Source organism: Pleuronectes platessa, chromosome 14 (genome assembly GCF_947347685.1).
Source record: "Pleuronectes platessa chromosome 14, fPlePla1.1, whole genome shotgun sequence".
In the NCBI taxonomy this organism is placed as follows: domain Eukaryota; kingdom Metazoa; phylum Chordata; class Actinopteri; order Pleuronectiformes; family Pleuronectidae; genus Pleuronectes; species Pleuronectes platessa.
In genome coordinates, this window is record NC_070639.1 from 16,258,894 (window position 1) to 16,285,468 (window position 26,575).

Sequence of the window (26,575 nt, forward strand, 5' to 3'; positions counted from 1 at the left end):
TGAGTCAGACACTAGATTTTAATGACAGAGTTAACCGTCTTTCAGTGGTTAAACATTGCATCCGACAAGTATAGTGCAAATTATGCATAGTTACATTTATCCAAACAATTAAGCAGACACACACACACACGCAGCATTTGTAGACATATCCTCAAAAACAATAACAATCAGTGTATCAGGATTACAAATATTCCAATGCACATGAAGGATCATTAATTCTAATTGTGTTTTCCAACTAATGCAATGTCAGTTCCTGGAATGTTTGTGAACATGTGAATATTATAAATGTTAAATTTTCCAGGCTAGTTAAACAAACAAATAATTTAAAGAAGATGAACAATGGAACAAGGAACCAACATCTTTGAAAGCGCTGAATGCCAGCGACAGACATTAGTAGCAGATATGATTCCTGTATGTGTGTTTTGAGTCCAACAAGGAAGAAATGAAGGTGAAGAGACTTGAAGTTTTCCAAACATACCTCTGCCATATATCAAAATCAGCATAAAGTTTAGCAGTGCAGCTAACCTAAACAACAGGAAGCACTTTTTCCCAAAACATTAGTTTTACACTTTTTTAAAAGATCTTTGTTCGGAAGTGCAACAAATTAAAAGTGGTATTTGGCCACATGTCCCACAACTATCTTCATTCACACCCTTACCTTTGAACATTGATTTGTGAAACGAGACATATTATAATCATATTCAGGTTTTCATTTTAATATGGGTTATCACTTTATAAGGCATGAATGCTCCAACATTCAAAAACACATTTTAAATTAAATTTTTTAAAGCATAGCATGAACCTCTGTATGTAAGGTCATGTAATACACCTGCTCCCATCGGATGAGGAACAGATAATGATCTTCTTCTAATGTACCCACCCTTTATATCTATATAACCGTATGTGTATATAAATATTGTGTATTTGTTCTTCGGTGTGGTGTGCTGAATGATGCTGGGTATGTATTTATAGGTGGCAAAAGATCGGAATTTGTAAATATACAAACATACTTACCTATTGTTTATTTTTTGTTATTGATCTTTTGTTTTGTTGTATGGTTTTTATAAAAATGAAAACTCAATAAACTAATCGTTTAAAAAAAAAGGGGGGGGGAAATGAAAACAGCTTATGTCTCCTTTAAATTACTACCAACATCTTGATTGATAAGAGATTCATAGCAGTTTGATTTATATAAAGCACTTGTTCAAGTATTCCAAATTTCAAAATGCTGAAAGACAGGTATGGTGTTGATTGGGTGCAGGTAGTGTTTTGTCTTCTGTTTTCCATTCTTGTCACATACTATAGTTTGCAGGCGCTGCTCTTTCATTTTCTGGGCCTCCAGACATCTACACACACATCTCCTGTGGCTACAGCGAAGACTCCAGCGTCCACACTCAGCTGGTGGTTGGAGACAGAGACAAGAGAGGTATGGGTGAGAGGGTGAAGGCACAGGGAGAAAAAAACATAATAAAAAAAAGGATAATAATCTAAAAGATGTGGAACAAAGCTCTTACCCCACTGACTCCAACTTGATGATGCAGTGTGCATAATGTCCTCGGAGGCGCACAAGGGATGTGTACCTGCAATCCATAATTACAATAGCATTAATTCTGTGGCAGTTAGCTAAATAGGAGACATAACACTGAATTTGCCTGTTCCTACCTTGACAGTACGATCAGATGAACAAGTGTAGAGGCTCCCATGAGATCTGTGGACACCAGTGATCATAGCAGTGTGTCCCACATCAAACTTGAACAAATCCTTGTCTTGGAAAGTCCCTGCTTGTGTGGAAAAGGAGCGGAGCATGCCCTTGCTGTCTCCTGCCCATACCTCACTGCCACTGTAGCTCAAGGACCGCAGGTAAGAGGTCAGCTAGAAAAGAACAGGTTGGGTCGTTACACTGAGGAGAAGCACTAAAGCAACAGTAAATTACAAGTGTGTCCGTGTGTTTGTAGCTACCCGAAGTTTCTTCAAGACTTTGCCTGCCCTGCGATCATAGACGTATACATTGTGGTCTTTACCCCCAGAGATGATGTACTGGTCATCTGCAGCCAGGCACATCACACCATTACCGTGGAGACAGAGGCTTTTCACCACGGGGCTGGCAGCTGCGGATCAAATTGTTCTGTCAACTTCTGGTCGCTTCAAGTGTTTTGTTTATCATCTTATCAATGATACTAGTTATGGTTATTTGCACTTGAGGCACACTCAGCCAATATACTCTCAAGCTTGTTAAATGTTAAACCCCCTCACCTCTGGTGTCCCACATGATGATCGTCTTGTTCATTGTACCAGCCAGCAACACATCTGTCTGATAGGACAGGCAGAGGACAGCAGAATCAGTTCTGATTAGGCCTCGAACTGCACCACCTGCCTGCAGGTCCCACAGCCTCACTGAGCTGTCAAAGCACCCTGAAGCCAGCAGAGACCCTTGAGATGCCAGGCACCAGACCCAGCCCCGATGGGTGTGTAACGCATCCTGTCCTCCCAATGTGTGCAGCAGTGTCCCAGTAGAGCCTGCTTGTAGATCCCACAGTTTAACATTCCAGTCTCTGGAAGCTGTGGCGCAAACTTTCCCCTCTCCCCCGACAAGGAGAACAGAGTTGACTGAGGCAATGTGGTTTGTAGGGATGGTGATGCGTTCCAGTGCTGGGGGTGGGCTAGGACTTCTGCAGGGTTGACTTTGTTCCATCTCTCCCTGTCTTCCACCTCCCAGATTCCCAGGGTCAGCCAAGTTCTCTTGGTGATTAAGAGCACCATCTTCCCCATTAGCATCGAACATCATCCTGGGGTCCATTTCTTCTTCGTTCAGTGCTACTATATTCTCCACCCTCTCATTTAAATCTTCTCTTAATCTTGCTAGTTGGTCCGCACCTTCAATGGGCTGCATTTCACCATCACCATCTTTTATTACCACCTCCATTTCTTCACCAGCACCATATGCAGCCTCCTGCAGAGCCCCCCCTGCCCCTTCTACCTCAGCCTCTCTGCCACCATCCTGTCCCTCTTCGCCTGGTTGCCTGTCCTGCCCCGCCTGCTGCTGCTGCCTCACTTCATTACTTTCCTCCTCCTCTGGTTGGGCCTGTCCGGGCAAAAGCTGCGCTCTGCCTTTCCAGCAGATTATCAGCTGCTCCATCTCCAGGCAAGCAGTAGGCCAGTCAAAGTCCTCCCTTGGCCCCACTGGAAAGCCAGCTTGGGATCCTATTAATCTACGTGCTCGGAGTTGCCATGCGCTGCTGTCCTTTTCCAAATTACCCAATGTCTGGCAGACCTGAAAAGAGGAGAAACAGAGTATCAAGAATAACAAGGATTTCAGAACTAGAAAGTCTTAAATACTCCCTATCCACTGTCTGACCTCTAGTATCGCCGTGGAGCCGTTTTGTATGAATGGGTCCACATATTCTTTTATCCAATGCACGCTCAGAATTGTGACATAATCAACTTCAGAACACACTTTCACGTGCATGTGACAGAGGCTTGGATGACAAGCAATTCTTTCAATGGAGTTTTAACAATTTCAACGATCAAAGAAATACAGCTTTAGCCATCAATGGGGAGGGAAGAAGACTGCTTGCAGGTAAACATGAATGTAAATAATGAATGTGAAATAATTATTGTAAATGTTTTGAGAAAGAAAACATATGGAAACCTATTTCTTCTCACCCAATAAAACACAAGAATAAGTCATCGGAGTACCTGCAGAATTCTGAAACTATATACTTGCTTTTTTAATTGTCAGGAGAAATACAACAAGTCAGGAACACAGACAAGAAACTTGATTGAGGATCGATAACAGTGTTAGGAACATACAGTGAAAGAGGGAAATACATCAAATTATAAAATCTTAACACAAGTAAGCAAGCACATAAGACGACAGGATAGCTTCAGAGCATCGGGCCAATAGATCTTGAAAACGTACCTTTGGCAGCACAGTGGTGACACACTGCGCAGGAAGGTACGAGGCGATGTGGGTGACCATCTCCCACGGTAAAGACAACAAGCCATTTTTCTCAGCGCAGGGTGAGGGGCTGGCATCTGCTGAGGATGGCTGACCGGCAGGCTGAGGACTGGAAGGGATGAGAGGGACCAACATGACTCGGTTACCAGTGTCAGGACCTGTCAGGTAACTGGGGGTGAATGAGAGTCTCACCTCTGGAGGTCAGGCCCGGGGGCCTCATCACTCGGGGGTCCCACAGGGTCAGGAGGACACGGTTCACACAGGTTCCCCCTGACGTCAGACATCCCCGTTCCCCAAACACAAGAGCTGTAACTCCTGCAACAAATTCTACTAATGCTGTTGGTAAATAAAAACCTAATCTTAAATCACCATGAAAGGCTTGACCCGTTGTTAGCGTAGATATTCGCGAGAACAAGATGAAATCGTTTTCTCTAAGAAGTCACCCATTTGATAAATATGTATATTTAAAAAAAATCCAGACGAAAGACAGCAACCTTAAATGCTAACTTCAGCTTCAGCTACACAGAACATTAGCCTGCTGTCACATCAGGGCTATGACTGAGCTAGCCGCTGGTTAAAACACGTCACCCGGGTCAGGGGGGAAACAAACGCAGAGCACACTCACTGTTTATCAAGACGGGGACGTCATATAAGACGGAAGCATCGGCCTTTGCCTGCTATTTGTTGTCCCTGCGAAATACAATAACATTTAAAAAAGTTCCTTTCCGGCTTAGGTAGACGACGTCATCGAGCTGCGCGAGAACATTCGTAACCATGACAACTGGCTTTTTTCAAGTTTGTTTTCAGACAATTGAAAACGTTTATGTTGCGGATGTCACGTGTTTGTACCTTCAAAATAGTTAATTAGATATTTCTTATCTTTTTTATCTTTATACTATTTCTATTTTATTTTTTAGGTTGTAATTACTTGAGCATTGCTAGAAGAGAGCCTGTGACTCAAGCATTTCACTGCCAGCGACTGCTTAATGTTATTGTTGTGCATTTGATAATAAAAATCTTGAATCTTGAACCTTGAATCATTATTATATAATTCAATTTTGTTTCATTACTTATCATGATCCACATTGACAATTATTCTTTACTATGATTATAATTTTGTTTAAACTTATTATTAAAATGTGCCTTTTCGTGTATTTATGTGTGTATCAGTACTGTAGTTTGACCTCACTATGTGTGGCCACAGTCAGTCAGTCGATGTGTCTGTGCAAAGTGCCATGTGAAACGCTGGAGGGCGTTTGACCCACATCCACAGACTGTGTGTACATCTTCTCAATCCGGTATTTGTGCAGCTCGAAGCACCACATGTCCACAGAAACATCCACATGTTGTACGAACAGGTATTTGCCGGTTTACGTTGAGGAATCGACCGTATCGACGGCTTCAGAATACTACGGAACGATTCTCACCGCAAACCAAGAACCTCGTTTGGGCCGCGCACAGTTTCCCTCCGGAGCCATAACACGGTGACACACCACACTCAGAGGAGGGAAGAAATGGCAGGATCGAAAGTAAGTTACTGTTTTCTGAGGTTTCTTCAATTCATGAACCATTTAGTCTATTCCCTCAATATGTTTACGCCCCTTCAAAAACACAGCGAGGGGAGGGTAATGTGTTAAATACGAGGTTTGTAGTTCCATTGAAGGAGTGAGCGACATGTTGAGACATGTTGAGATTGAAGCTCTATCATTATGAACTGCATGTCGGGCATATATCAAATACATTGTGTTATATGTGTAAAGGCAGGTATTTTTATATTTGATACCATACCTGCCTATATACGTATAACAGTTTATATGTGTATAAGTCTATTTCAATATTTCATACATTTTGTTCAGTTATAACGATACAAACTCTTACAATCCTCGTGCCACTGCACTTCACTACAGTTTTTTTTTACTACAGTACATTTTCTACAATTAATTTTTACGTTCGCAGTGAAAGTCTGTTTTTATTGAATTTATTTGTTATGTTACTATTCTACTGCCTAATATATTCAGTTTTATACTTTCATGTGTTCTCCACTCTACCTCATTCTAACTCTCTGTGCTTTACCTGAATATACCACTTTATTGTGGGATCAATAAAGTTTATCTCATCTCAACTCAGGCACAGTGAGGAGGTACAACACTTTGTTGATCTGCCTCAGATTTGCAAAATATTTGTATGTTCTTCAAGTGTTGGTTTATTTTTTGTACATAAAGATGAGTTCTAAACCACAACCTTCACTCAGGAGCATGTTTACACTTAAAAGATATGTTAAAGTTTTTTTTATCTTCCATTGCATTTTTGGACAAACCTGCTCTCAGTCTGTTCTAGAATAAATGACCGTTAACATAAACATTCACATGTTTGTGTCACCTCTAAGGTGCTGAGGCAAAGTCGCCTTGAGTTAAAACCTGCTCTGTATTAACAAAGTGTTGATTTGCAGTCGGCGCTGGTGCTGTGCATGGACGTGGGCTTCTCCATGTCCAACTCTGCCCCGGGTGAAGAGCCTCCCTTTGAACTGGCCAAAAAAATTGTCCAGAAGTTTGTCCAGCGTCAGGTACATCTACACCTCTAAGGAAACACTTATTAAACCAAAAGTACCCCATCATTTTTTATACAATACAATACAACTTTATTCTTCTGACAGGTTTTTGCTGAGACTAAGGATGAAGTGGCTTTAGTCCTGTTCGGCACAGATTCCACCCAAAACCCTCTGCACCAGGACGACCAGTACCAGCACATCACCATCTACCGCCACCTCATGGTAGCCGGTTTTGAACTACTGGAGGAAATTGAGACTCAGCTCCGTCCAGAGAGTCAGCAAGCGGATTGTATCCTTTTCAAGATAAGAAAACAAATGACAATTTTGGAAGGGACTTTGAGATTACTTTTATAGCAGTCACTTCAAGGTGCACTAACCATACTCAACAATGAAGATTTGTAAGTCAATGCTATATATGTGACCTTAGTGAAGGACTTCAGTCATGTAAGTTGAAGGCTTAAAGGAGAGGACTTTCTATTGATAATATATACCACAACAAAAATATATAAACATTTGACTAGTCAATATAGTTGAGAGTACATTTGCGAGCCTGTTTTAGCCTAAACACATTGATCTAATTCCTGTGTTTTTGCAGATAAACCCTAAAAAGGTTTACAATTTCAGAGTTGCTACAGTAAAATGAATCCTTAACTACTGTTCACCAGGGCTTGATGCTCTTGTTGTCTGCATGGATCTCCTTAAGACAGAAACTGAGTAAGAAGCCGCCTGTCTCACATAACTCACTTCTGGTTGTTCATCAGTGTGACTGAGGTCGTGTTTTTTTTGTTTTTTTGCAGTGGGAAGAAGTTTGATCGTCTCAACATCGTTTTCCTGACTGACCTCAACTCCCCAGCCAGTGCAGACAACCTGGATGCAATGATAGAAAATCTGAAAAAAGATGGCATCACTTTACAGTTCTTGTAAGGTTCAAACTTACTGTATTAACAACGTGTAATTCCCAAATTAATCTGAATTACTGTGTGTGATACAATCAGGCTATTTGAGGCAAATAGTCCATCCTGCTGATATATTTGCTCTGTTTTAAAATGGCACACGGCACAAATTGTATTTCGTTTGATATTTTAGTTTATTTTATATCTTCAAACATTGACATCTTTGTCTTGATTGGCCTAACACTTCATGTACACCTATCAGAAGTCACTCTGGATAAAATGTGTTTTCTTATCAAAGCTTTCGACGTTAAATGAATATCTTGGGAAGTTCATTCAGGCTGACTTCCTGTCATTTGGCCACTCTTATGAAACCGTATGCCATTTATGTTCTTTAATCCGGCTTTGATTGTGATCATTTGCTTTGCCAGTCTGCCTTTCCCTGTGGAAGACCATGACAATGAGGGAGGCGGAGGAAGGGGGGAGCAGCAGTATCCTGGTCACCCGGGTACTGGCAAAGGTCTTTCCAAGGAACAGAAGAATAGCCGTGACATAATGAAACACATCATGTTGAATCTGGATGAAGATGAGGGCCTGGAGGAAATTTATACATTCAGGTGAGAAAACTTTAATTCAACACTGCATTATAACTTCTGAATCACATGGCTACTATAGACACATATATATGAAGTATTGTTGTAAGTCTTGTGAGTTTGGTTTCATTGGGGTCTTTCTCTTGTAGGAATGCAATCGAGCAGCTGTCTATGTTCAAGCGCATCGAGAGGAGACCGATGGCCTGGCCCTGTCAGCTGACAATCGGCAGCTCCCTGTCGATCCGTATTGTTGGATACAAAGCAGTAAGTTTAAGTGTACAGGATTAATATATACCACAGCTTTCTTAATATAACTTTATTGCTGGACTAAAAGATCAGTTTTCATTGGCTTCTGAGCAAGTCCTGAATAATATGCTTCATATACAAAGGAAACAGTGTTAATTTTGGCAGCTATTTTTGATTTAGTCTTAGTCTTAGTCTTTTGACGAAAATGCATATTAGTTTTAGTCCCATTCAGTCATTTTTATCCTTCTTAGTTTTAGTCTAGTTTTAGTCGTCGAAAACAAATTATATTTTAGTCTAGTTTAAGTCACATTTAATAGCCACATTAAACTCCTTTTCTTCCAATCTCAGGCCAAGGGACCCTGTGTTGTGTCTAAAACTGCATAATAGTGTAGCTTGCAGTACTTAAGTTGTCCATTAGATATCCCTACCAGCATAAGTCTATAGGGGTCGGCAACCTTTACTTTCAAAAGAGTACTTTTGCCCCCTCTTTCCCCAAATAAAATTTGTCTGGAGCCGCAAAACATGTTTGATAACAAAGCGAATAAAGTTTAATATAAAGTAATACTATACTAAACTATAGTTTGTTGCATTTACGAAATTATAGAACGACAATAAAAACCTCTTGACATTTTATTTCTATTTGTACCTGTTACAACAAAGGAAAACACCGAACACTTATGAAGAGAAGAAAATACACAGGCAAGTGTAGGCCTACTTTGAAATAAATTAAACACAGACTTATTTGAGTCCTCCCAATATTTGTGGGAAATGTATGAAATAAGAAGAACCCTATTTTGAAATCAATAAAAACATATAGCTTCAGCTTAATAGCTTAAAATGTATATTTAGTTTTAAATGTGAAAACAAAAAGTGAGAGCAGGTCAGGCTGGAGGCGGACACAGATACTGAAGCTCGGTACAAAACAACTGCAGCTTCTGCTCTGATCAAGAAGCTGCTGCGCTGATCTCTGATCAGCTGAGACCAGAGAAACTCTGTGTTTTCACTGTTTCCATAGTTAAGAAGCAGCCGGTGAGTCAGTGAGCGGCTTCTTCAAGTGAACAAGCTCTGATCCTACTGTGTCTGTGAGCGAGAGAGCGGGGCAGGGGGCGGAGCCTCGGGATCGGTGCGCTATATGGGGCACACACACAGACACACACACAGACACACACACTCACTCGCCCGCTCCTGATACTTCATGACGGCCTGATACGATGATGTTTTTTGTGACTTAGTCAACCACCAACATTTTCATCTCGTCTCGTCTCTTCAACGAAAGTTAAAATAGATTTAGTCATAGTTTTTATTTTCAAAGATCCGTTTTCGTTACGTCTTCGTCTCGTCTTCGCCATGGAGAAAAGATCGTTAACGAATATTTTTCGTCATAGTTTTCGTCAACGAAATTAACACTGAAAGGAAACTGGAGTTCTGGTTCTGGTTAGTTACCTCTTCCAAGGAGGTTATGTTTTTCTCCCCTCTCCATTTGTATGTCAGCAGGATTAAACCCTTCTGAACGTATTTCCATGAAACTTGGTGGCAGGATGAGACATGGGCCAAGAAAGAACCTGAGAACTGGATCAATTATTCATAGAAAAAGGCGGATCCAGGAAATCTTTATTCTTTTTCGCAGAGAATAATTCATGGATCTTGATGGGAAAAAAGTCTGGCACAACTGGGGATTGAAATGTGGTTTCATAAAGGGTGAAGGCTTTTTTCTGCCTCTGAGAAACGTAATGTGGCCTTAGGTATAAGGCTTATTGGATTTTTAAGGGGACTGTTGGCTTTGGCAGAGGTGTGTGCTCTTCTGGGTGCAATTCTAGTTGTTTTGTTTTAAAAACAAAACAGTTTGAGAAACCTTCACAGCAAAAAACAGTGCTGGACAAATTCACCATATGGTTCATTATAAAAACAGATGATAGCTCATGAATATGAGTCACACAGCCTTGCCAGTGAAGCCAAGGTTTTTTCTTCAACTTCAAATACTGCCTATCATGCACATCAGGTGACAGAAGAGAAGCTGAAGAAGATATGGTTTACAGTTGATGCTCAAACCAACCAGAAAGATGACGTGAAGCGGGAGACTGTCTACTGTCTGGATGATGACAACGAGACTGAGGTGCAAAAGGATGACATCATTCAAGGTGAGGAAGTTGTTTGACATCCGAGTCGCTCAGCCGACCACCTCTGCCACAGAGAGACAGACAGAGAGCTGCCACCGGCAATCGTCAATGTGCATGAGAGAAGCAGGGCGGATTTGGTTTTGATTTATGGAATTTATGGTGGATGACTTTGCCACACGACCGTGTAGTTGCCTCACCACAGTGACATCACACACTGAATTCATTATTGGAATTCACTTCTTTTCTGTTCTTAGGTTTTCGTTATGGAAGTGACATTGTTCCCTTCTCCAAAGTGGATCAAGAGCAGATGAAGTACAAGCATGATGGGAAATGCTTTGCTGTTCTAGGCTTCGCCAAGCAGAGCACGGTATTTTCTTGTTTTCATCCGTGTGATTGAACATGACATCTTAAAAAGTAGTCAAGTAAAACAAATGTGGTCTAAACTTGAGCTGGTTATTTGTCCTTACATTTGGTTTCTTTTTTCCTGTCTGCATGCCGCAGGTACGTCATCATCAGTTCATGGGAAACCAGGTCCTCAAGATCTTTGCTGGCAGGGATGATGAGGTGAGAACACAGACAACTGGATGTGCTGCTTGTGACTCACAATGTTGATGTCGTGATTGTGTCCATTTGTACGCTTTCTTTTACAGCATGCAGGAGTGGCGCTGTCGGCCCTTATCCGGGCACTGGATGAACTCAACATGGTGGCCATCGTGCGTTATGCCTATGACCGTCGCTGCAACCCTCAAATAGGGGCAGCGTTCCCTTGTATTAAGGAGGACTATCAGGTGAGATGGCAGACTCCTACACATGCTGCCTTCAAGTTAATTCACTGAGTCTGTGTTAAATAACGTTCCATCTCCCACCCTCCATAGTGTCTGATGTACTTCCAGATGCCCTTCACAGAAGACCTCAGACAGTTCACATTCCCTTCTCTTGAAAACAACAAGAAGTTCACACCGTCAGGTAACGTTTCCTCACGTCGTTGTACCTGTTGCTTCCAATTGACCGTCAGTGTAACACATCATGGGGGACTTCATGGTTATTAATGGTTCATCCTCACAGCCGATGTAGATCATTTTTCATACTAGTCCTCCACAACAGCTGTTCAGACCTGCTTGTGTAAGCACATTTATGTTCCCCCCGACAGGCATAGGAAGTGGCTGCTCTAGTATAATCACACTACTTTTGTTGCCTGCAGATGGCACACAACAGCATGTTGACACGCAACTGCTGTTACTTTGCTCGGCTGCAAAACCAGCACCAGTACAGCAAAACAGTAAAAAGAATAAAACACCATTGTAAGGAGATCTCCAGTATTCAAAGTTGGACTTATTTAAAAGTACACAAGTCTTGGCAGGAAAACTTTAACTTTTAAGTATTAGAAGTAAAATAACTAGATATGTCAATACATTTGTTAAAAGGTCTGAGGACACTTTCCCATTCACTTTAATGCATAATTATATTTATAATAACATTTTATCAACTGATGATATACATGTTGTTTAAATAAAATCAGGAACTGAAAAGTAACTTGGAGTCAGCTTTCATATAAACGTTGTGGAGTGAAAACTACATTTCCCTTAGATATGTTGTATTACTATAACTGAATATTACATTCAGATATTAAGTAAATGTGATCAGAATGTTGTCATGTACTGCATCTCTCCTGCTGACTGTGATATTTGCTGGGTCTTTCGGTGGTATGCATCACTGTCTATCTGTGTTAAAAGGTACATACATCTGAAGACTGCAGTGAGAGATGTGTTAATAGACTGGACTGTTGTCTGACTTGTGATTTCTACAGACACTCAGCTGTCGGCTGTGGACTCTCTCATTGACTCCATGATGTTGGCTGAGGAGGACGAGAATGGAGAGAAAAGGGACCTGTTCAAGCCCCACCACATTCCCAACCCTGCGTTCCAGAGGCACTTTCAGGTACAGCATCACAGTTTGTTATTCATACAGCCCACACTGTTGTCTGTTAAATCTGTTGAAAGTCAGGGGGTAGAAAAAATGGCCTTCAACAGCCTGACTAGAAATTCACGATCTAGCAGCTGTTATCTCCTTTCTCACTTCCTTGACCAAACCTTCTTTCAGTGTCTGCATCACCGAGGAGTAAACCCCGGTACGCCTCTTCCTCCAATAGAGCCGTGGTTGAAGGCGGCTCTCGAGCTCCCTGAGGTCATCAGAGAACGCTGCCAAGTTCCACTGGAGGAGATGAAGAAGAACTTTCCTCTCACAGAAGTGGAGAAGAAAAAGAAGCTGAAGACGAGTGCTCAGATTTTTGGCAAAGAGTAAGTTTGAATCAGTGTGGTCTCTAAATGTCACGGACAAGGCTGTTTGTCACTTTGATCATAACACTGATTATTACTAGATTCTGAAAATGTGTCCTGTTATCTAACTGACCTCCCTGTGATTTATAGTGCAGACGAGCCTGATGCCAAGAAGGTGAAAGGAGACGAAGAAGAGGAGGAGGAGTATAATCTGGCGGACATCGCTGAAGGCTCTGTTACTTCTGTAAGTTTCGGGGAGAGATGAACGCTTCCTATAAAAAACGCTTTTCGAAAATGAAGTGTTTCACAACTTGTTTAAACAGGCCCACTTTAAATGTTCAATTTCCCCTCGGCCTTGAATTACATGAATCATTTCACCAGGTGGGAAGTGTTGATCCAGCCCGAGACTTCTGCACTCTGATCAAGAAGAAGAGTCTTCCATTCGGAGAGGGTGAGCTCCAGTCACTCTTGTTTTCTCATGAACTGGGCTGATACAGGGTTTTTCCCCCTACTTCTGTTATAAACCATCATGACTCACGTTAATCCCCTGTTTTTGTGTTTCTCTCTGTTTGGTTGTGCTGACCCCCGTGTCCTTCCCAGTCTGTCAACAACTGACTCACAGGATAGAGCAGTTCCTTGGCAACAAGAACACACAATACTACATGAAAAGCATCACCTGTATCCAGGCTTTTAGAGAGCAGTCTGTTAAGGTAAATAAACATTTCACTATCTTCCATTTGGGAAATTCATCGGGATGTGGGAGTTACTCTGTGTTTTGAAATAACCTTTAGATTAAACTTGCAAAGAGGAGATGACGACATGTCTGAGTTATTTCTCACGATTTGAACTGAAGCCAATTCTTATACGAGTGTGCTTATCTGCCTGCATAGACGTGAGGCTTTAAGGAGACTTATAAATGTTTTGTCTCTTTCATAATTCAGCTTGGTAAAGCTGATCTGTACAATAGCTACCTCCAATCCTTGAAGAGGAGCATCCCAAACAGAGGGCTCCAGGTCTTCTGGGACCTGCTTGTTCAAGGTATGATAAGCCTCTTTACACGCGGCTGCAGGAATCCTCTCATTCTCTCACAAATCATTCTCCCTTGAGGTGCGATGGATTGTTTTGCAAAGTTTCTTGAGTTCCTTGCAAAATAAGTGAATAAAGCGAAAACGGATGCTGACTGATGCTTAAAAATGCCCTGAAACACAAGTGTCCCGAAGCAGTTTACAGGAATTGATTATTCCTGTTTGACAGATGCCTTAACTCTGATCAGCAAGGACGAGGTTGAGGGAAGCACTGTGTCCAAAAGCGAGGCGAATCAGGTGACTTGAAAAAAAAAAAAAAAAAAACTTTTAACCTCTGTGAGCTGTTCAGGAGCAAGCGATTGAACCATTTTCAAGATAGATGATGCTGAGACATGATTCTTTCTGACTGATTCGTGCTTTGTTCTAAGTTTCTGGTTGCAGAGGAAAAGAAAGAGGAGACGGCTGCACCGCCAGCAGCTGAAGACCCAGGAGATGTCGATGACTTGGTGAGTATCAGTGGGGCTATTCTCTGTGACAACCCTTTTCAGGTTGTAAATATTCAACTTATGGACCCCAAATTTATGTTAAGGCTATTTCCTGTATATGTGCAGACTATGCCTCAGCGTGTATCTGCACGTTGAGGCAGATACAGTTTTCTTATCCTATTGAGACCTCTGATATAAACTCTCTGGTTTCTCCCCTCTTCCTGTGCAGCTGGACATGATGTAAGACGCAATGGGAGCGACAGCAGCGGACATGCAGGAAGAAATGAGAAGAATGCGATCTTTGATCCCGACCAGACCAAACCAGTTTAGCCGTCCATCGTTCTGTCTCCTACTTGGTGATACTTTGCAACTGGTGATTTTGAGTATCTGCATGCGATGCTGCAAAGACCAGGATTTGACAAAACTAAAGTTTACTCTAGCACTATAATAAAAGGCTACTCTTGTCTTTACAATTTACAAAGCTGTCAAGTCTGTCAAGTTAATGAATGTCTTGTAATTCCTTTGCAATACGCAATAATATTGGATACAGAGAGTACTTTAAATGTCAAGATTTATGTGCATAAGGAAACTTGATGAGATTACAGAACTCCTTACAGCATCCAACAAACTTTTTTTTTATTATTTAGTATTTCTTTGATCAGTAAAGTTTAACCTTTGAAAAATTCTCAACTGGTACTGTGTATTTGTATAACAATATACTGGGGATAAATACAGTTGAATCATTTGTAAATTGTACAGTGCATAGTAGAATCCTAGCTAACGTATCTCATCTTTAAGATGCCAGATTATCAGCAGTAGCACCGGCATGATATTCATGTCCTCATGAGTATGGTCTTTCTTTAACATACCCACTGCATGAAACGGTCAAATAACCCAGATTTGGACACTTCAGACAAGTCCTTTCCTTTAAAGATGGCGTCCTGGTCACCCATAGCCAGCTTCATTAGGACTTTTTGGTCGACGTCACTTCCAGTAGCTATCACTGTGGAGACGACCTGTGCCCCACGCATCGCACTAACCGCCTCCTCCAGGTTGCTGGTTTCAGTGACGCCGTCCGTGATGAAAACAAATGAGACCTCTGCATTTCGCCGTGTCTTGCGAGCATTTCCTTTACCCAAGACGTTGTCGATGGCGTGGAGGATGGCCGGCCCCACGGTTGAGGAAGAATCCAGATAAGGCAAGCGTGCGATGCCGTCTGCGATGACGGCAGGGTCGTGCGTGAGAGGGAAGGCCATGTGGTTCTCATTCTCCCTGCCGAACTCCATTAGTGCCAAGCGTGCTCGCATACGATCATTCTTGCCCCCGGCGAGTCCTACTCTTTCTGACACTTTCTGCACAAATTCACGAACTTGCCGGAAGTTCTCCATCCCAAGGCGCTCTGAGCCATCGAGTAGAAACACCAAATCCACTGGCCGTCCGACACACTGGGCTACTTCAGGTTCTATGAAGAAAATAAGAAGAAAAAAGGTACGTTCCATGAAGACACTGAACATAGACTTAAACCATGAACAACACTTACTACTTTTGCAGGGGAGATCAGGGCACACGATGACTGGCTCTGGAACGGAAATCACATGGACATGAGTTAGCCAAATGAATGAGAGGGACCAGTTTCATCATCCTGCTGAGGGTAGTGGAACAGGCTTACCTGGACAGAGCACAGTTTCCATTGTTTGGATGAAGGAGTCAGCCACCAGGTCGACATAATTACTCATCTCAGTTACCCGTTCCTTCTTTCCGCATGCTATCGACCCCAGGATCTCATCATCCTGCCCTTTTCTAAACATGTCACCAACTCCAATGGCATTCACCACCACGTTTACGTCATCACAAAGGCTCTTCAGCAGATCCTCATCGTCACGCGGGTCAAAGCGGCCATCTGTGATCACCACCACGGATACTCTGGCTCTGGCTCTCTTGCTGTCCTTGATGAGGGTGTCATAAGCAAACTTGAGAGCGGAGGGTGTGAAGGTTCCCCCAGCAATCCACTCTAGTTTCTTCACCGCAGTTTTGAAGGCAGACATGGAGTTTATGTTTGGGTCATCGAGACGAATGGCCTCAAAGGTCCCGTTGTGACTGAACTGCACAACTCCCACTCTTGTACCTAGAGGAGGCCGACATGTCAAGTCAATTATTTCAGAGTTAAAAGAAAAGGGCTGGCTACTCTTAAATTTTAACAATGCGTAACTAATTCCATGAAAAACTTCAGGAGTTGTACAATCAGTTCTAACTGACTACTGGGACGGTTCAGGTATTTCATCTCTGTGGGTTTTCAGCTATGTTGCGAGTCGTTATGTTTAACATGCGGGTTTTGGATGAGAGGTTTTTACAGAGAACATTTCCAGAAGTACTGGCTTTGTGCTCCAGTCAGTCTGAGTTTATAGTGTACTGTTATTACCTCCAACAAGGAGATCATCTGTTTGCATCTATCTGTGGTTATTGTTTTTTTTGTCTTATCAGCAGGATTATGCAAAAACATCTGAACCTATTTCCACAAAGCTTGTTTAAACACGATGGCTGATAATAAGTCTGTGACAATCTGTACTTTGTCGTTGCTCTACAGTTAGTGTTAATGAAGAGTACTGGGACAACGCAGGTGGCTTTCCTAATATTGTTGGCTTCAACTGTAATTTCACTGATGGATTAAGTGATTCAATCTTTGGAAATTGTTCATCTTTTATGGCAAACTCTACTTTGTATCATTTGAAACTCTGTCTGCAGATTTGCAGGGGACGTCTTAGCTCAGCCCTACCGGTCGGTGACGCAGGGTCGTTGGCCATGGAGCCCAGTCTGTTGATGGTGTTGATAACAAAGTTCTTTTCCATGGTGAAGTTTGTCATCCCAACACTCTCGGAGCTATCGATTACAAACACAATGTCCAGAGCTCCGCAGTGCTTCTCACAGTCTGAGACAAAACCCAACAAACAGGATTTACAACATTGAAAGATACTGACAACATAGCTGTGGTTGATTCATTGACTTCGCACTCCCACTGCATGTGTGCACAGTGGTGATGGTATTTGCTTACCACAACAACCGCACGTCTCCCTGATGTAAGTCATGACGTCACAGTCCTGCAGTGACAGGTATGCAAGTTAGGCGCCATACAACCAGGAAAGTTTAGATAATGTAGTATTAACAAGCGATAATGTTTACTCACAGTAAGTCCAGGGTCACCCATTGGTCCTGGGTTCCCCTACACACACATGCACACACACGCACACACACACACACACAAAGAGACGAATGCAATTGAATCTCAAAATGTGCATTGATGGTCAAGTAATTAGTTGAGGGAATATGCGGTTGCTTACATCAGTTCCTGGCTCTCCTCTGGGTCCTCGCTCTCCTAGCTCACCAGTCTGACCCGATTCCCCCTGGACAAGAAACAGTTTTCACTGAAACTAACCGACTATTATTCTTCATGAAACTACATTTTCTATGGAAGTTATGTTTTTAAATGGACTTCGGCCTGTTGTTGAACTCAATACTATATTAATGTTGCTTATGTGTTACACAAAGACATCAAGATACATCGCACTCCATCAGAACTGCTGGTGTCACATGATCTCTTCTCTTGGGACTTTTGTTTGTGTTCAAATCAGAAACCGCAGCTGGTAACATCCAGTAACATAACAATTTATTCTTAATGTAAATTCAAACAAGTCTTTGTTTTCTCACTGCATAAGTTTGTTGATTTACTTGTACATAAATGAGATTTTTCAGACTTACACCCTCTCCGTGTACTCCTTTGGTCCCAGGATGTCCTTTGGCACCACAATCTCCTCTTCCTCCCCTGGGTCCTTTGTTCCCTGGATCCCCTCTGTCTCCCTGGAGAAGAGTTTAGACTCAAATAAAGACTTGAAAGCCACATGAAGGAATGTCAAGAAGTAAACAGAAAACCATACAGTGGGTCCTCGAGCTCCAGGATAGCTGAATCCTTGTCTTCCCATGTCTCCCTTCGTAGAGAAAGAAAAAAGTATTTATTGACCACATTGCAATTTCTTTGGGAGAATTTGATGATGACAAATGTTGAACTCTTTTCCCACCTTTGGTCCAGAGGATCCTGAGTCCCCCCTTGGTCCAGGGTCTCCTGGATGTCCCCTTGTGCCCTGCACAGATGATCAGATGTTTTGTCTACAGGATGTTTCTTACGCAGATTTAGTTAATAATACAATCAGAACAAGAGCAACAATTATAAGTAGATGATTAACCACACACATTTGCTCCGGGGGTCCCTGGTTCTCCCGAATGACCTCTCGGCCCTGGTAGTCCTTGGTCTCCCTTGAAGAGAGAGAGAGAAACAGAAAAAAAAACGTCACTACGGGGGCATCACCGTCTCTCCAGCCCAACAGACTAATTGAATGCTGATGTGATTTGGTCTATTCACAGTGCTGGACACATTTTTATTACAAGAACAATTTCCCTGGAACATGTGTTTTATTGATAACAGAATATAATGGCTGGATACCCAGTACAACAACACATAACTTCAGTACTGGAGGCGTGAAATGTCTTTGCAGATTTCTTAGGACGCTGCTGAGTCATGCTTCCAGCAAAATCCACCCACGGCTCGATCCCCTCACCTTTGTGCCCTTCAGTCCGTCTTCCCCCGACCGACCTCTGCCTCCCTGCGGACCTCGTTCTCCCTCAAAAAATAAATGAACGTGTCAGGATTTGCACCACAACACTTATTATACATCAGCCAATGTATACAAAACACAAACAGGAACTGGGAGGCATTTCAGGACACTCCTCACAATCTGGTTAGTAAAATTCCTACATCAGGACAGAAGCAAAATAATTCTGGGCTTGCGATTGTGTTACTGATCTTTCTCTGGAAGATCTGCAGTCTGTCGGGATATTTGAAACTTGTGGGATTTGTCTTGTGCGGTTGAAATCTCTGGTTAAGTCAAAATCCATCGTGATTTATCTGAGTTTACGTCACTTTCACAAGAGTGAGTGGAGTCATAGTTGAGAGGAAATTCTGTACAGTTTCCTGCTAATTCCCCTGTGGGTTTTAAAACTCCTGACAATCCAAAATGTAACAATTACACATGACATTTAGCAAAATACACATACAAGAGCACTGAACTTACCTTCTCTCCATTAAGACCATCAGTTCCTAATAATCCCTTTGCTCCAGGGTTTCCTCTTCTTCCCTGTTAACATTTATTTTTTAAATAATTGAAATAACTATGACAAATATATTTATATATGTATTTGCTCTCCATAAAATAAAAAGTGTTTCAGATACCTCCTCGCCTTTAGGTCCGGGTAAGCCTTCAAGCCCCTGTGGGAGATACATTTTATTTCAGAGCTTTGTTGAAATACCTTATAGCAGCAACAGTATTTGAAACGAAGAATAAGAAAAGTATTTGGTACCGGAGTTCCATTTGCTCCTGGTGGCCCTGGATGTCCAGGATTCCCTCTTTCACCCTGCAGAGCAAAGACTCAGACCAGTGATTCTGTTTTTAAAGTGAAGACAACCTTCATTTTTCAATGATGCTTTCTTTCAGGTTTTCATTTTAAAGTTACCTTTGGTCCTGAATCACCATCAGGACCAAGGGGGCCTGACTTCCCAAAACGGCCCAGGTCTCCCTGTGGACATCAAATGCAAAAAACATAACTTAAGACCTATTGAATGTGAAGACTCAAAAGAATCTCTTTATAAACTGAACTTAAAAAGCCAACAAGTTAAGGGTCATAACAAAAACAGCTGTTGTTCTGTGTGGGCAGTCAGACACGCATCACTGCACATGTGGTTGTCGGTCAAGAATTTGTTGAAAGCCTGAAAAATCCGAGATGAGTTCATCCCTGTGCAGAGGCCATTTCCAATATATCAGCCTCAGCTTGTCTGACTTGACTCAACGTATATAAATGCTTTGTTGTGAGCCTCCGCTGCTTCGGCCACATTCATGTCACATCCTTCATGTGGCCTCCTGTTTTTAATATGAAGTCAGAGATATGTGAATGTCCGACAGCTGATATCTCCAACCTGTTGTAAAGAACCAAAAGGTAATTTATAATATTATTTTGAATATCATTGTCGACTTTCGTTACTGTCATTTCTCTGGCTATAGGTGATTTTGCTTAAAATGTCTGAGTGGTAGTTTCTTTTCCAACCATTAAAACAGAAATTAATCCATTTAAGTTGTATTACATTTTACCTGTTGGTTAGTGTTATTATAATTTTTTTCTGTCATTGTAAAAATAAAAATAAATTGGATGTGTATGAAGTCTATAAACGCCTCATAAACAACAGACAAAAATTTAAATTACAAGGAGATGTATGGAACTAATGGTAAAAGCTTAAACTAGAAAACAGTGTGAAATATAAAAAAAAAACTAAAGAGAGATACAATAAACAATACACAGTAACAATAAAGACTTTAACACCCTGTTTTTTTTATATGTATTACATTATATTACTGTTTTTTTTTTTTACTCTGGACCAAAGTGTCGGACTGACAAACCCACCAAAACACCATCTGCCAGTGGCCACCTCCAGAGCCCTAACATGGCCCATTCGAAGCTTTGCTGAATGTTTTATTTTGATTGCTTCAGGGAGAGAAAAGATTCTATCTTTAATTAACACAGACCTTTTCTCCCTTGTTACCAGGAGGCCCCGCGTCACCAACTTCTCCAGCGTAGCCATCTGGTCCCTGGAAGAGACAAGAAAACACTTATCATATCATATCAACAGTAAACCAGTGAAACAATCTTCCCAGCTCTGTGGCGGTTGCTCATATTTCAACTTTAAACTCAAATTCCGCCCCTCCCCCAAAAATATTTCCCTCTGTTTTAGTTATATGATATTTCTACTCTACTCTTGAAATGCAAAAATAAAAAAAAACATCCTCGTCTCATTTACTCTGTGTAGCAGCTGTTCTGCATGGCTGTGAATATTTGCACTCTGAGAGTAACTAGTGACAAATTGTTTTGTAAAAGATGGTGACTCACTTTTTCGCCTGAATCTCCTTTGCAGCCGGGAGCTCCAATTCGGCCGATCTTACCCTGAAGATTTCCCAGAGACGATCACATCAGTATCAGCAAACTGCGTCATGGATGCTCTGCACATCTCACATTGTCGTTTGAAAACTCACCTTTTGGCCGTCGGTTCCATTCCTGCCCCCTAGTCCTGCCACGCCCTGAGTGTTGGGACATCAGCGATGACACAAAATTACCTTCACTTCCCAGTAATCAATGTAGTAGATAACACAGAAAATATAGAAGCATAAGGTCATAAAAATCATCATTTACCTTTGCTCCACTTGCTCCGATTTCTCCCTGACGAGGCAAAACAGACCAATTAATCAAAATGAAACGTCTTTCAGTTTGAAAGATGAGCCGAACAACATGAATATAAATATTTAACTCTCACCTTATCACCTTTCGACCCAATCTCCCCCTGAACAGAAGCACAGACACAAGTGTTACTGTTACAAATACATAATCAACATCTTAGAAACCGATGTAGTGCTGAAAAAAAACATCAGCCTGAGAAAACCTTTGGACCAGGTCGTCCGATTGGACCCTCGATGCCAGCATCACCCTGAAATATGGAAAACGTATATTCAGCATTAAAATCCCAACACTGTAAAATAAAACATTCACTGTATAAAGATTCTTTGTTTATGAAGTTGAACAAACTTTGACTTACCTGTCGACCTTTTTCCCCTTTTGGCCCACCGTAACCTCTGTCTCCTTTTATACCCTATAAATAAGAAAGCAATATTTATTATATTTATTATAAATTCATATAACATTTTATTTGTTTTATTTATTTATTGTTCTATTTTTCAATACTCACTTTTGGACCTGGAAGCCCGTTTGGTCCAGTGATCCCAGGAGTCTCCATGCATTGAGGTTCATAACACTACAAGATCAATGAGGAAAATATAATTATCAAATGTGGTAATGCATGAAAACGAGGGAGATGTGAACGATTTTTAAATGATTTTCTTTCTTACCTGTAAATACGCTTGATATTTCTACAAAGAAAAGAGAGCAGTAAGTGAAAAGTACCTGAAAGTGCTACTGTCATGGAATCAGAATCGGAAATAAAAGCATTCAGGACAAGAAAAAAGAAAAACATCACCATGACTTGTATGATACGATCGATGGATTCAGTCTTTATCTTCGGTCGCCCGTCGACAATGTCCACAGCGATGTAGTCATCACGGTAAAGTTCATGGGGAGAGCTGGAGATCTCGCTCATCCCCACTTCATCAATGTTCCTGGATGCTGCCACCGAGAAAATCTGGATCTTCTTCTCTCGGGCCCTCTCGGCCATCTCCTTGATGCCCCCGCATGGACTGCCTGTCACGTGGCCATCGGTGATGACCACGGAGAAGAGCACGGCATTCGACCCCGAGTAGTGCTGCGTCAACTCGTGGGTCATGTTTTTCAGGGCGCAGTCGGTGTAGGTGCCCTTTCCCAGGTATCTGATCCCGCCTAGGCTCCTGATGAAGTTCTCCCTGGTGGTGAACTGGCTGAAGACGTCCTGCGTCTGGGAGAAATGCAGGCCTCCGATGGACCAGCTGATCTGGATCTGGCCCTTGTACTCCTCGTCGTGGAGCCTCTGGGCAAAGATCTTGGTGAACTCTTTAATGTTCTCCACCAGGATACCAGGCGGCGACTCCTGCAGGGCGATGGTTTCCGAGGTGTCGATGGTGAAGAACAGCTTGATGGGACAGTCGATTATTCCTGCTGCAGGAGAGAAGAGCTCGTTCTGATGCCTTTGACACAAACTGTAAGTTTACTCAGACGAAACATATGAAGAACTTTATATAATGAAACTGTCCTATATATTAGACAAATAAGGTAGAATCTATCAATTAGCCACTATTCTAATATTTGTCATTTGTAGGCACAAATGCTATTTCAAAGTTCTAACGTTTCATTGGAACTTTTCATTTTTACATGAAGAATCACTGCTCAACAAGGGAATTTTGTCAATATTTCTAGTAAACATTATAATTTGTAATTTACTTTTGATGCATTTGAGGTTTGGACTATCAATTGGACACAAACTGTGAAAAATGTTTATCCATTGCAACAGTAAAATGAACTGTTTATTATTTCTGATATTGTAACATTTACAGAGGACAGTCCACCGCAAGTTCATTTAGTTCCCTGATTATACTCGTATACTTTTACATTTCATTCCACGACTTACCTGTAATATATATGTTTGATTTAGATACTTCTTCCACCACTGATTCGAATGTGACTCTGAGGTACTTTTACTTTAAATGAGTCGGTTTATTTAAACTCCACAAAGTCACATAAGGAGATGTTTTACTCTTTACTTTTCAGATTAATATTCTTCATATAAAAACATATGATCTGTTTAAACATTATGATGATATAGATTAAACATATAAAACTTAACCTCGACCAACTTTTGAAATACTGCTCATGTTAATATATTAATGATGATAATAACTCAATAATACGACAATGTAGCTCTTACCGGGACCATTCTGCATAATTACTACTTTTCACTGTCGCTTTCACTTTGTACTTAGAGTTTTAAATACTGGACTTTTACTTGCAATGGTGTATTTTTTACAGTGTGTTGATTTTACTTTTACTTTAGTAAGTGATCTGAATACTTCTACCACCATTGAGTGCTGCCTCAAGATGATCAGAGTCTGGCATGTACACTTGTGCTCTCTCTGGAAGAAGCGAGTGGTCCAGAGACCAAAAGTAATCATTAGTCAATCTGACCATGTACTTTGAAGGGTAATCCTCTGTAATCATCTTTGTTATCACCTGGCTCCTGAGAGAGCACGACTCTATACCCCCTCTGTTCCTGTAACCTGCTGATCTGTTGCACTTGTCACGCATGCTTATGTTGATGTCTGAATGCTGCGGCTAGTGAATTGGCCAGGCTGTGGAAACAGATTGTCCTCCTATAACATTAACAAAGTTGTCTGAATCTGAAAAGTCACACCATCACCACACTTGATCCGAGTTGGAAAAGAGTTGAGGGAACTCACTCTCACAACCTTTAGGTCTTGGTGGAGGTAGAGTCGGATTCGGTTCGTCCCCTATCCCAGGGAACGGCCTGGGCCCACGAGGGGTCAGACCTTGAGGGACCGCAGCTTGGAGCATGCACAGAAAAACCAACCCTGAAATCATCCCCATTTTTGCAGCAACCCCTAGAAAACACAAGGCAGAGAGGAGTGGACAGTTGTTGTAGGCTTCACATTTATCTCTTGAGCTCACTTTGAATGCAGGAAAAAGCTGTCAAACAAGTGAGTCCTCACAGAAGGCGTCTCCACAGAGCTGAGGAATGTTTATCGCTGTTTTAAACAATGTCAGTGAGCAACCACACTGTGGAAAAAGAGCACGATATTAAAAATGTTGCATCCCACCTGTTAAGTGAAGCTGAAAATCGAGGGCGGGGGGTTCCCCAAGCTATTTTATGTCAAGAGCCCTGTAGCACAAAGGGGACAACAGACGACCTCAGTGAAATGGTTGGGATTAAATGAGTTGAGCTGTTTGGTGTGAACTGATGAGAGTCAGTTGAGGAGTACCAGAAATGCTAAACATTCCCGTAACCCGAAACTAACAAAGAAAACTAATTAAAATCATCTTAAATTGACAAGTTAGTGAAAAACTCCGTCCACAGCAGAGGGTTCCCATATGATCTCCTGTCAAGAACATCGGAACATAAAGAAGACAAGGGATAGGTCGGGAACGTAAATCCAAGAAGAGCCTAGCTGGTGGACAATGAAAAGACATTTACTGAAGTTCAGTTTTTTTAAATAAGATAAGTCAAGTCAAGTCAAGTTCGGTTCAATTCAGTATGAAGAATAATAAGTTAGGATAAGATAAGATTAGTTATGTTACAATACATTAAGTTAAGTTATGTAATGTGAAGATAGACACGCTATGTTAAAGTACGATATGTTCAAGATATGATATGTAAGGATTCGCTAATATATGATACATTTATATATCTGTAATTCAATAATTCAAGATACAATACAATACCTTAAAATATGATAAGATACAATATGATACATTTAGATACAATACTTTAGGTTAAGATACGTTCGGAAACGATACAAGAATATATGGTACTTTAAGATCCGTTAAGTCCCACAATAGGAAATTTGCCATGTTACAGCAGCACAGGGGATAGTTCAAATAAAAAGTTATAGTAATAAATAAGTACACCGTACAATATAGACACAACAAAAAGTAAAACATTTAAAATATCCTTGTCTTCTATTTCACGTGTCACTTTTTACTTTCCTCTCCTGTATCCCAGAGTGAAGTTATGTATTTTTTACTCCACTGCATTTATTTATTCAGAAAGTTACTAGTTTCTTTTCAGTTTACATCCACAAGATCATGTATCCCTTACCTAACCAGGAAATTCCAATTGAGATACAATATCTCATCAGTCAGGCAGTCCTTGGACAGATAGCACACACATACCCACACAAAAAGACGATACTAAAACACAGCGATCGGACTAAAGCTCAGAATAGACCTAGGAATCAATGGCAATTTTTTTGGGGGGAAAACACATTTGAAACAAATTTTAAACGTGCCAAGAGGAAGTAAAGATTCCAAGTTTAGATGCGTCTTTTAGTGCATGAAAGCAAAAGACAGATTAAACAGCTCTTTTTGGTTTGTTGGGACCTTAAGAGGTCTTTGGTAAGTTGCGAAGTAAATAATGAATTTATAATAAATTATAAGTTATAAAAATATGTAACAAAAAGGAAAACATTGTTTGATGTCCACTGAACCAGTTCACATACATGACAGTAGTTGTGTTCGAGTGGTTGTGCCTCAATATGAGCTTTCAAATATGACGCAAATGTACAGAATATATTAGAATATTCAAAAACTGACCAGCCATAACTTTAAAATAGTTTTAGTCATTAACAACACAGAAACAAGTGTGGTGCAATATTAAAACTGTACATGGATCATTGTGGAACATGCAAAATGTGGCAGCAAATGCTCTCTTTTGTCACACACATTATCCTCTGCACTAAAGCCGTGTAACAGTCAGAATAAAGTGTACTTACCCCTGGTAACACCGATAGAAAGTAAAATCCAAGCTGAGACTGCAGACTCACAGGAAATTCAGGCAATTTCCAGAGAATGTAAAGTCCAGATAATCATCTCATTCTCAAAGTATCAGAGCTCTGGGAGTGAGGGTCAGCTCCGGGTCGAGGGGGCCGTCTGTTTTATTCCCAAATGACGCACAGCGCGCCCGTAGGTCTGTGCTCTGCAGAGAGACAGCTGAGGATTGGATGATGGTCTGCTGGACTGAGGGAAGACAGCTCCGTCTCCAGAAAGCTAGAAAGACTATGTGGAAGACGAGGTGGAGCTTGTGTAAATACAGCAGTCTATTCATCTGTCTGATTTGACAGAAGAACTGTGAG

The 26,575-nt window shown here is 41.3% G+C and overlaps 3 protein-coding genes across 10 annotated transcripts; 1 reads left to right on the forward strand and 2 right to left on the reverse strand.

Annotated features, from left to right (window-relative positions):
• Positions 1-4,704, reverse strand: LOC128456292 (F-box/WD repeat-containing protein 9). 4 transcript variants are annotated; one of them, XM_053440384.1, is made up of 8 exons: positions 4,584-4,704; positions 4,151-4,264; positions 3,920-4,067; positions 2,254-3,271; positions 1,960-2,108; positions 1,663-1,872; positions 1,515-1,580; positions 1-1,398 (listed from the first exon to the last, which is right to left on the reverse strand). In XM_053440384.1, the coding sequence occupies exons 2-8, from the start codon at positions 4,240-4,242 to the stop codon at positions 1,324-1,326; spliced, it is 1,758 nt and encodes a 585-aa protein (XP_053296359.1). In that variant the 5' UTR covers positions 4,243-4,264; positions 4,584-4,704; the 3' UTR covers positions 1-1,323. The 4 variants fall into 4 exon arrangements, with proteins under 4 accessions (XP_053296359.1, XP_053296362.1, XP_053296360.1 ...); XM_053440387.1 differs by having other exon boundaries at positions 4,151-4,228; positions 4,584-4,698; XM_053440385.1 differs by having other exon boundaries at positions 4,151-4,285; positions 4,584-4,676.
• A 550-nt stretch (positions 4,705-5,254) lies between these two features.
• Positions 5,255-14,824, forward strand: xrcc5 (X-ray repair complementing defective repair in Chinese hamster cells 5). The gene is made up of 21 exons (XM_053439415.1): positions 5,255-5,487; positions 6,408-6,521; positions 6,612-6,795; positions 7,172-7,220; positions 7,304-7,426; positions 7,828-8,013; positions 8,139-8,253; positions 10,235-10,373; positions 10,607-10,719; positions 10,854-10,916; positions 11,003-11,140; positions 11,228-11,318; positions 12,160-12,290; positions 12,453-12,649; positions 12,779-12,872; positions 13,010-13,079; positions 13,229-13,338; positions 13,570-13,666; positions 13,883-13,950; positions 14,082-14,159; positions 14,368-14,824. The coding sequence occupies exons 1-21, from the start codon at positions 5,473-5,475 to the stop codon at positions 14,380-14,382; spliced, it is 2,190 nt and encodes a 729-aa protein (XP_053295390.1). The 5' UTR covers positions 5,255-5,472; the 3' UTR covers positions 14,383-14,824.
• Positions 14,693-26,504, reverse strand: LOC128455669 (collagen alpha-2(VI) chain). 5 transcript variants are annotated; one of them, XM_053439414.1, is made up of 29 exons: positions 26,216-26,504; positions 24,545-24,606; positions 24,176-24,328; positions 22,261-22,868; positions 22,133-22,153; positions 21,973-22,038; positions 21,823-21,876; positions 21,670-21,714; positions 21,544-21,570; positions 21,423-21,449; positions 21,266-21,310; positions 21,123-21,176; positions 20,762-20,824; positions 19,698-19,760; positions 19,545-19,598; positions 19,417-19,452; positions 19,259-19,321; positions 18,746-18,808; positions 18,381-18,443; positions 18,209-18,271; positions 18,068-18,118; positions 17,892-17,990; positions 17,474-17,536; positions 17,320-17,355; positions 17,188-17,233; positions 16,912-17,064; positions 15,808-16,263; positions 15,679-15,717; positions 14,693-15,600 (listed from the first exon to the last, which is right to left on the reverse strand). In XM_053439414.1, exons 3-29 carry the CDS (start codon positions 24,312-24,314, stop codon positions 14,999-15,001), a joined length of 3,099 nt encoding a protein of 1,032 aa, XP_053295389.1. In that variant the 5' UTR covers positions 24,315-24,328; positions 24,545-24,606; positions 26,216-26,504; the 3' UTR covers positions 14,693-14,998. The 5 variants fall into 5 exon arrangements, with proteins under 5 accessions (XP_053295389.1, XP_053295388.1, XP_053295387.1 ...); XM_053439413.1 differs by having other exon boundaries at positions 22,261-22,871; XM_053439412.1 differs by having other exon boundaries at positions 24,167-24,328.
• Positions 26,505-26,575: the final 71 nt, after the last annotated feature.

What these genes read in the sequence shown, in the direction of transcription:
- xrcc5 (XM_053439415.1), top strand. An exon ending in AAAGGATGACATCATTCAAG is followed by an intron (nt 10,374 to 10,606) that starts GTGAGGAAGTTG and finishes TTCTGTTCTTAG; the next exon opens with GTTTTCGTTATGGAAGTGAC. An exon ending in TTAGAGAGCAGTCTGTTAAG is followed by an intron (nt 13,339 to 13,569) that starts GTAAATAAACAT and finishes TTCATAATTCAG; the next exon opens with CTTGGTAAAGCTGATCTGTA.
- LOC128455669 (XM_053439411.1), bottom strand. Translation starts at nt 24,314, where the DNA reads ATGGGGATGATTTCAGGGTTGGTTTTTCTGTGCATGCTCCAAGCTGCG. An exon ending in AATATCAAGCGTATTTACAG is followed by an intron (nt 22,039 to 22,132) that starts GTAAGAAAGAAA and finishes TTGATCTTGTAG; the next exon opens with TGTTATGAACCTCAATGCAT. An exon ending in CCGGACCTAAAGGCGAGGAG is followed by an intron (nt 19,322 to 19,416) that starts GTATCTGAAACA and finishes AAATGTTAACAG; the next exon opens with GGAAGAAGAGGAAACCCTGG.
- LOC128456292 (XM_053440384.1), bottom strand. Translation starts at nt 4,242, where the DNA reads ATGTCTGACGTCAGGGGGAACCTGTGTGAACCGTGTCCTCCTGACCCT. An exon ending in CATCTGATCGTACTGTCAAG is followed by an intron (nt 1,581 to 1,662) that starts GTAGGAACAGGC and finishes TATGGATTGCAG; the next exon opens with GTACACATCCCTTGTGCGCC. An exon ending in ATCAAGTTGGAGTCAGTGGG is followed by an intron (nt 1,399 to 1,514) that starts GTAAGAGCTTTG and finishes TCCAACCACCAG; the next exon opens with CTGAGTGTGGACGCTGGAGT.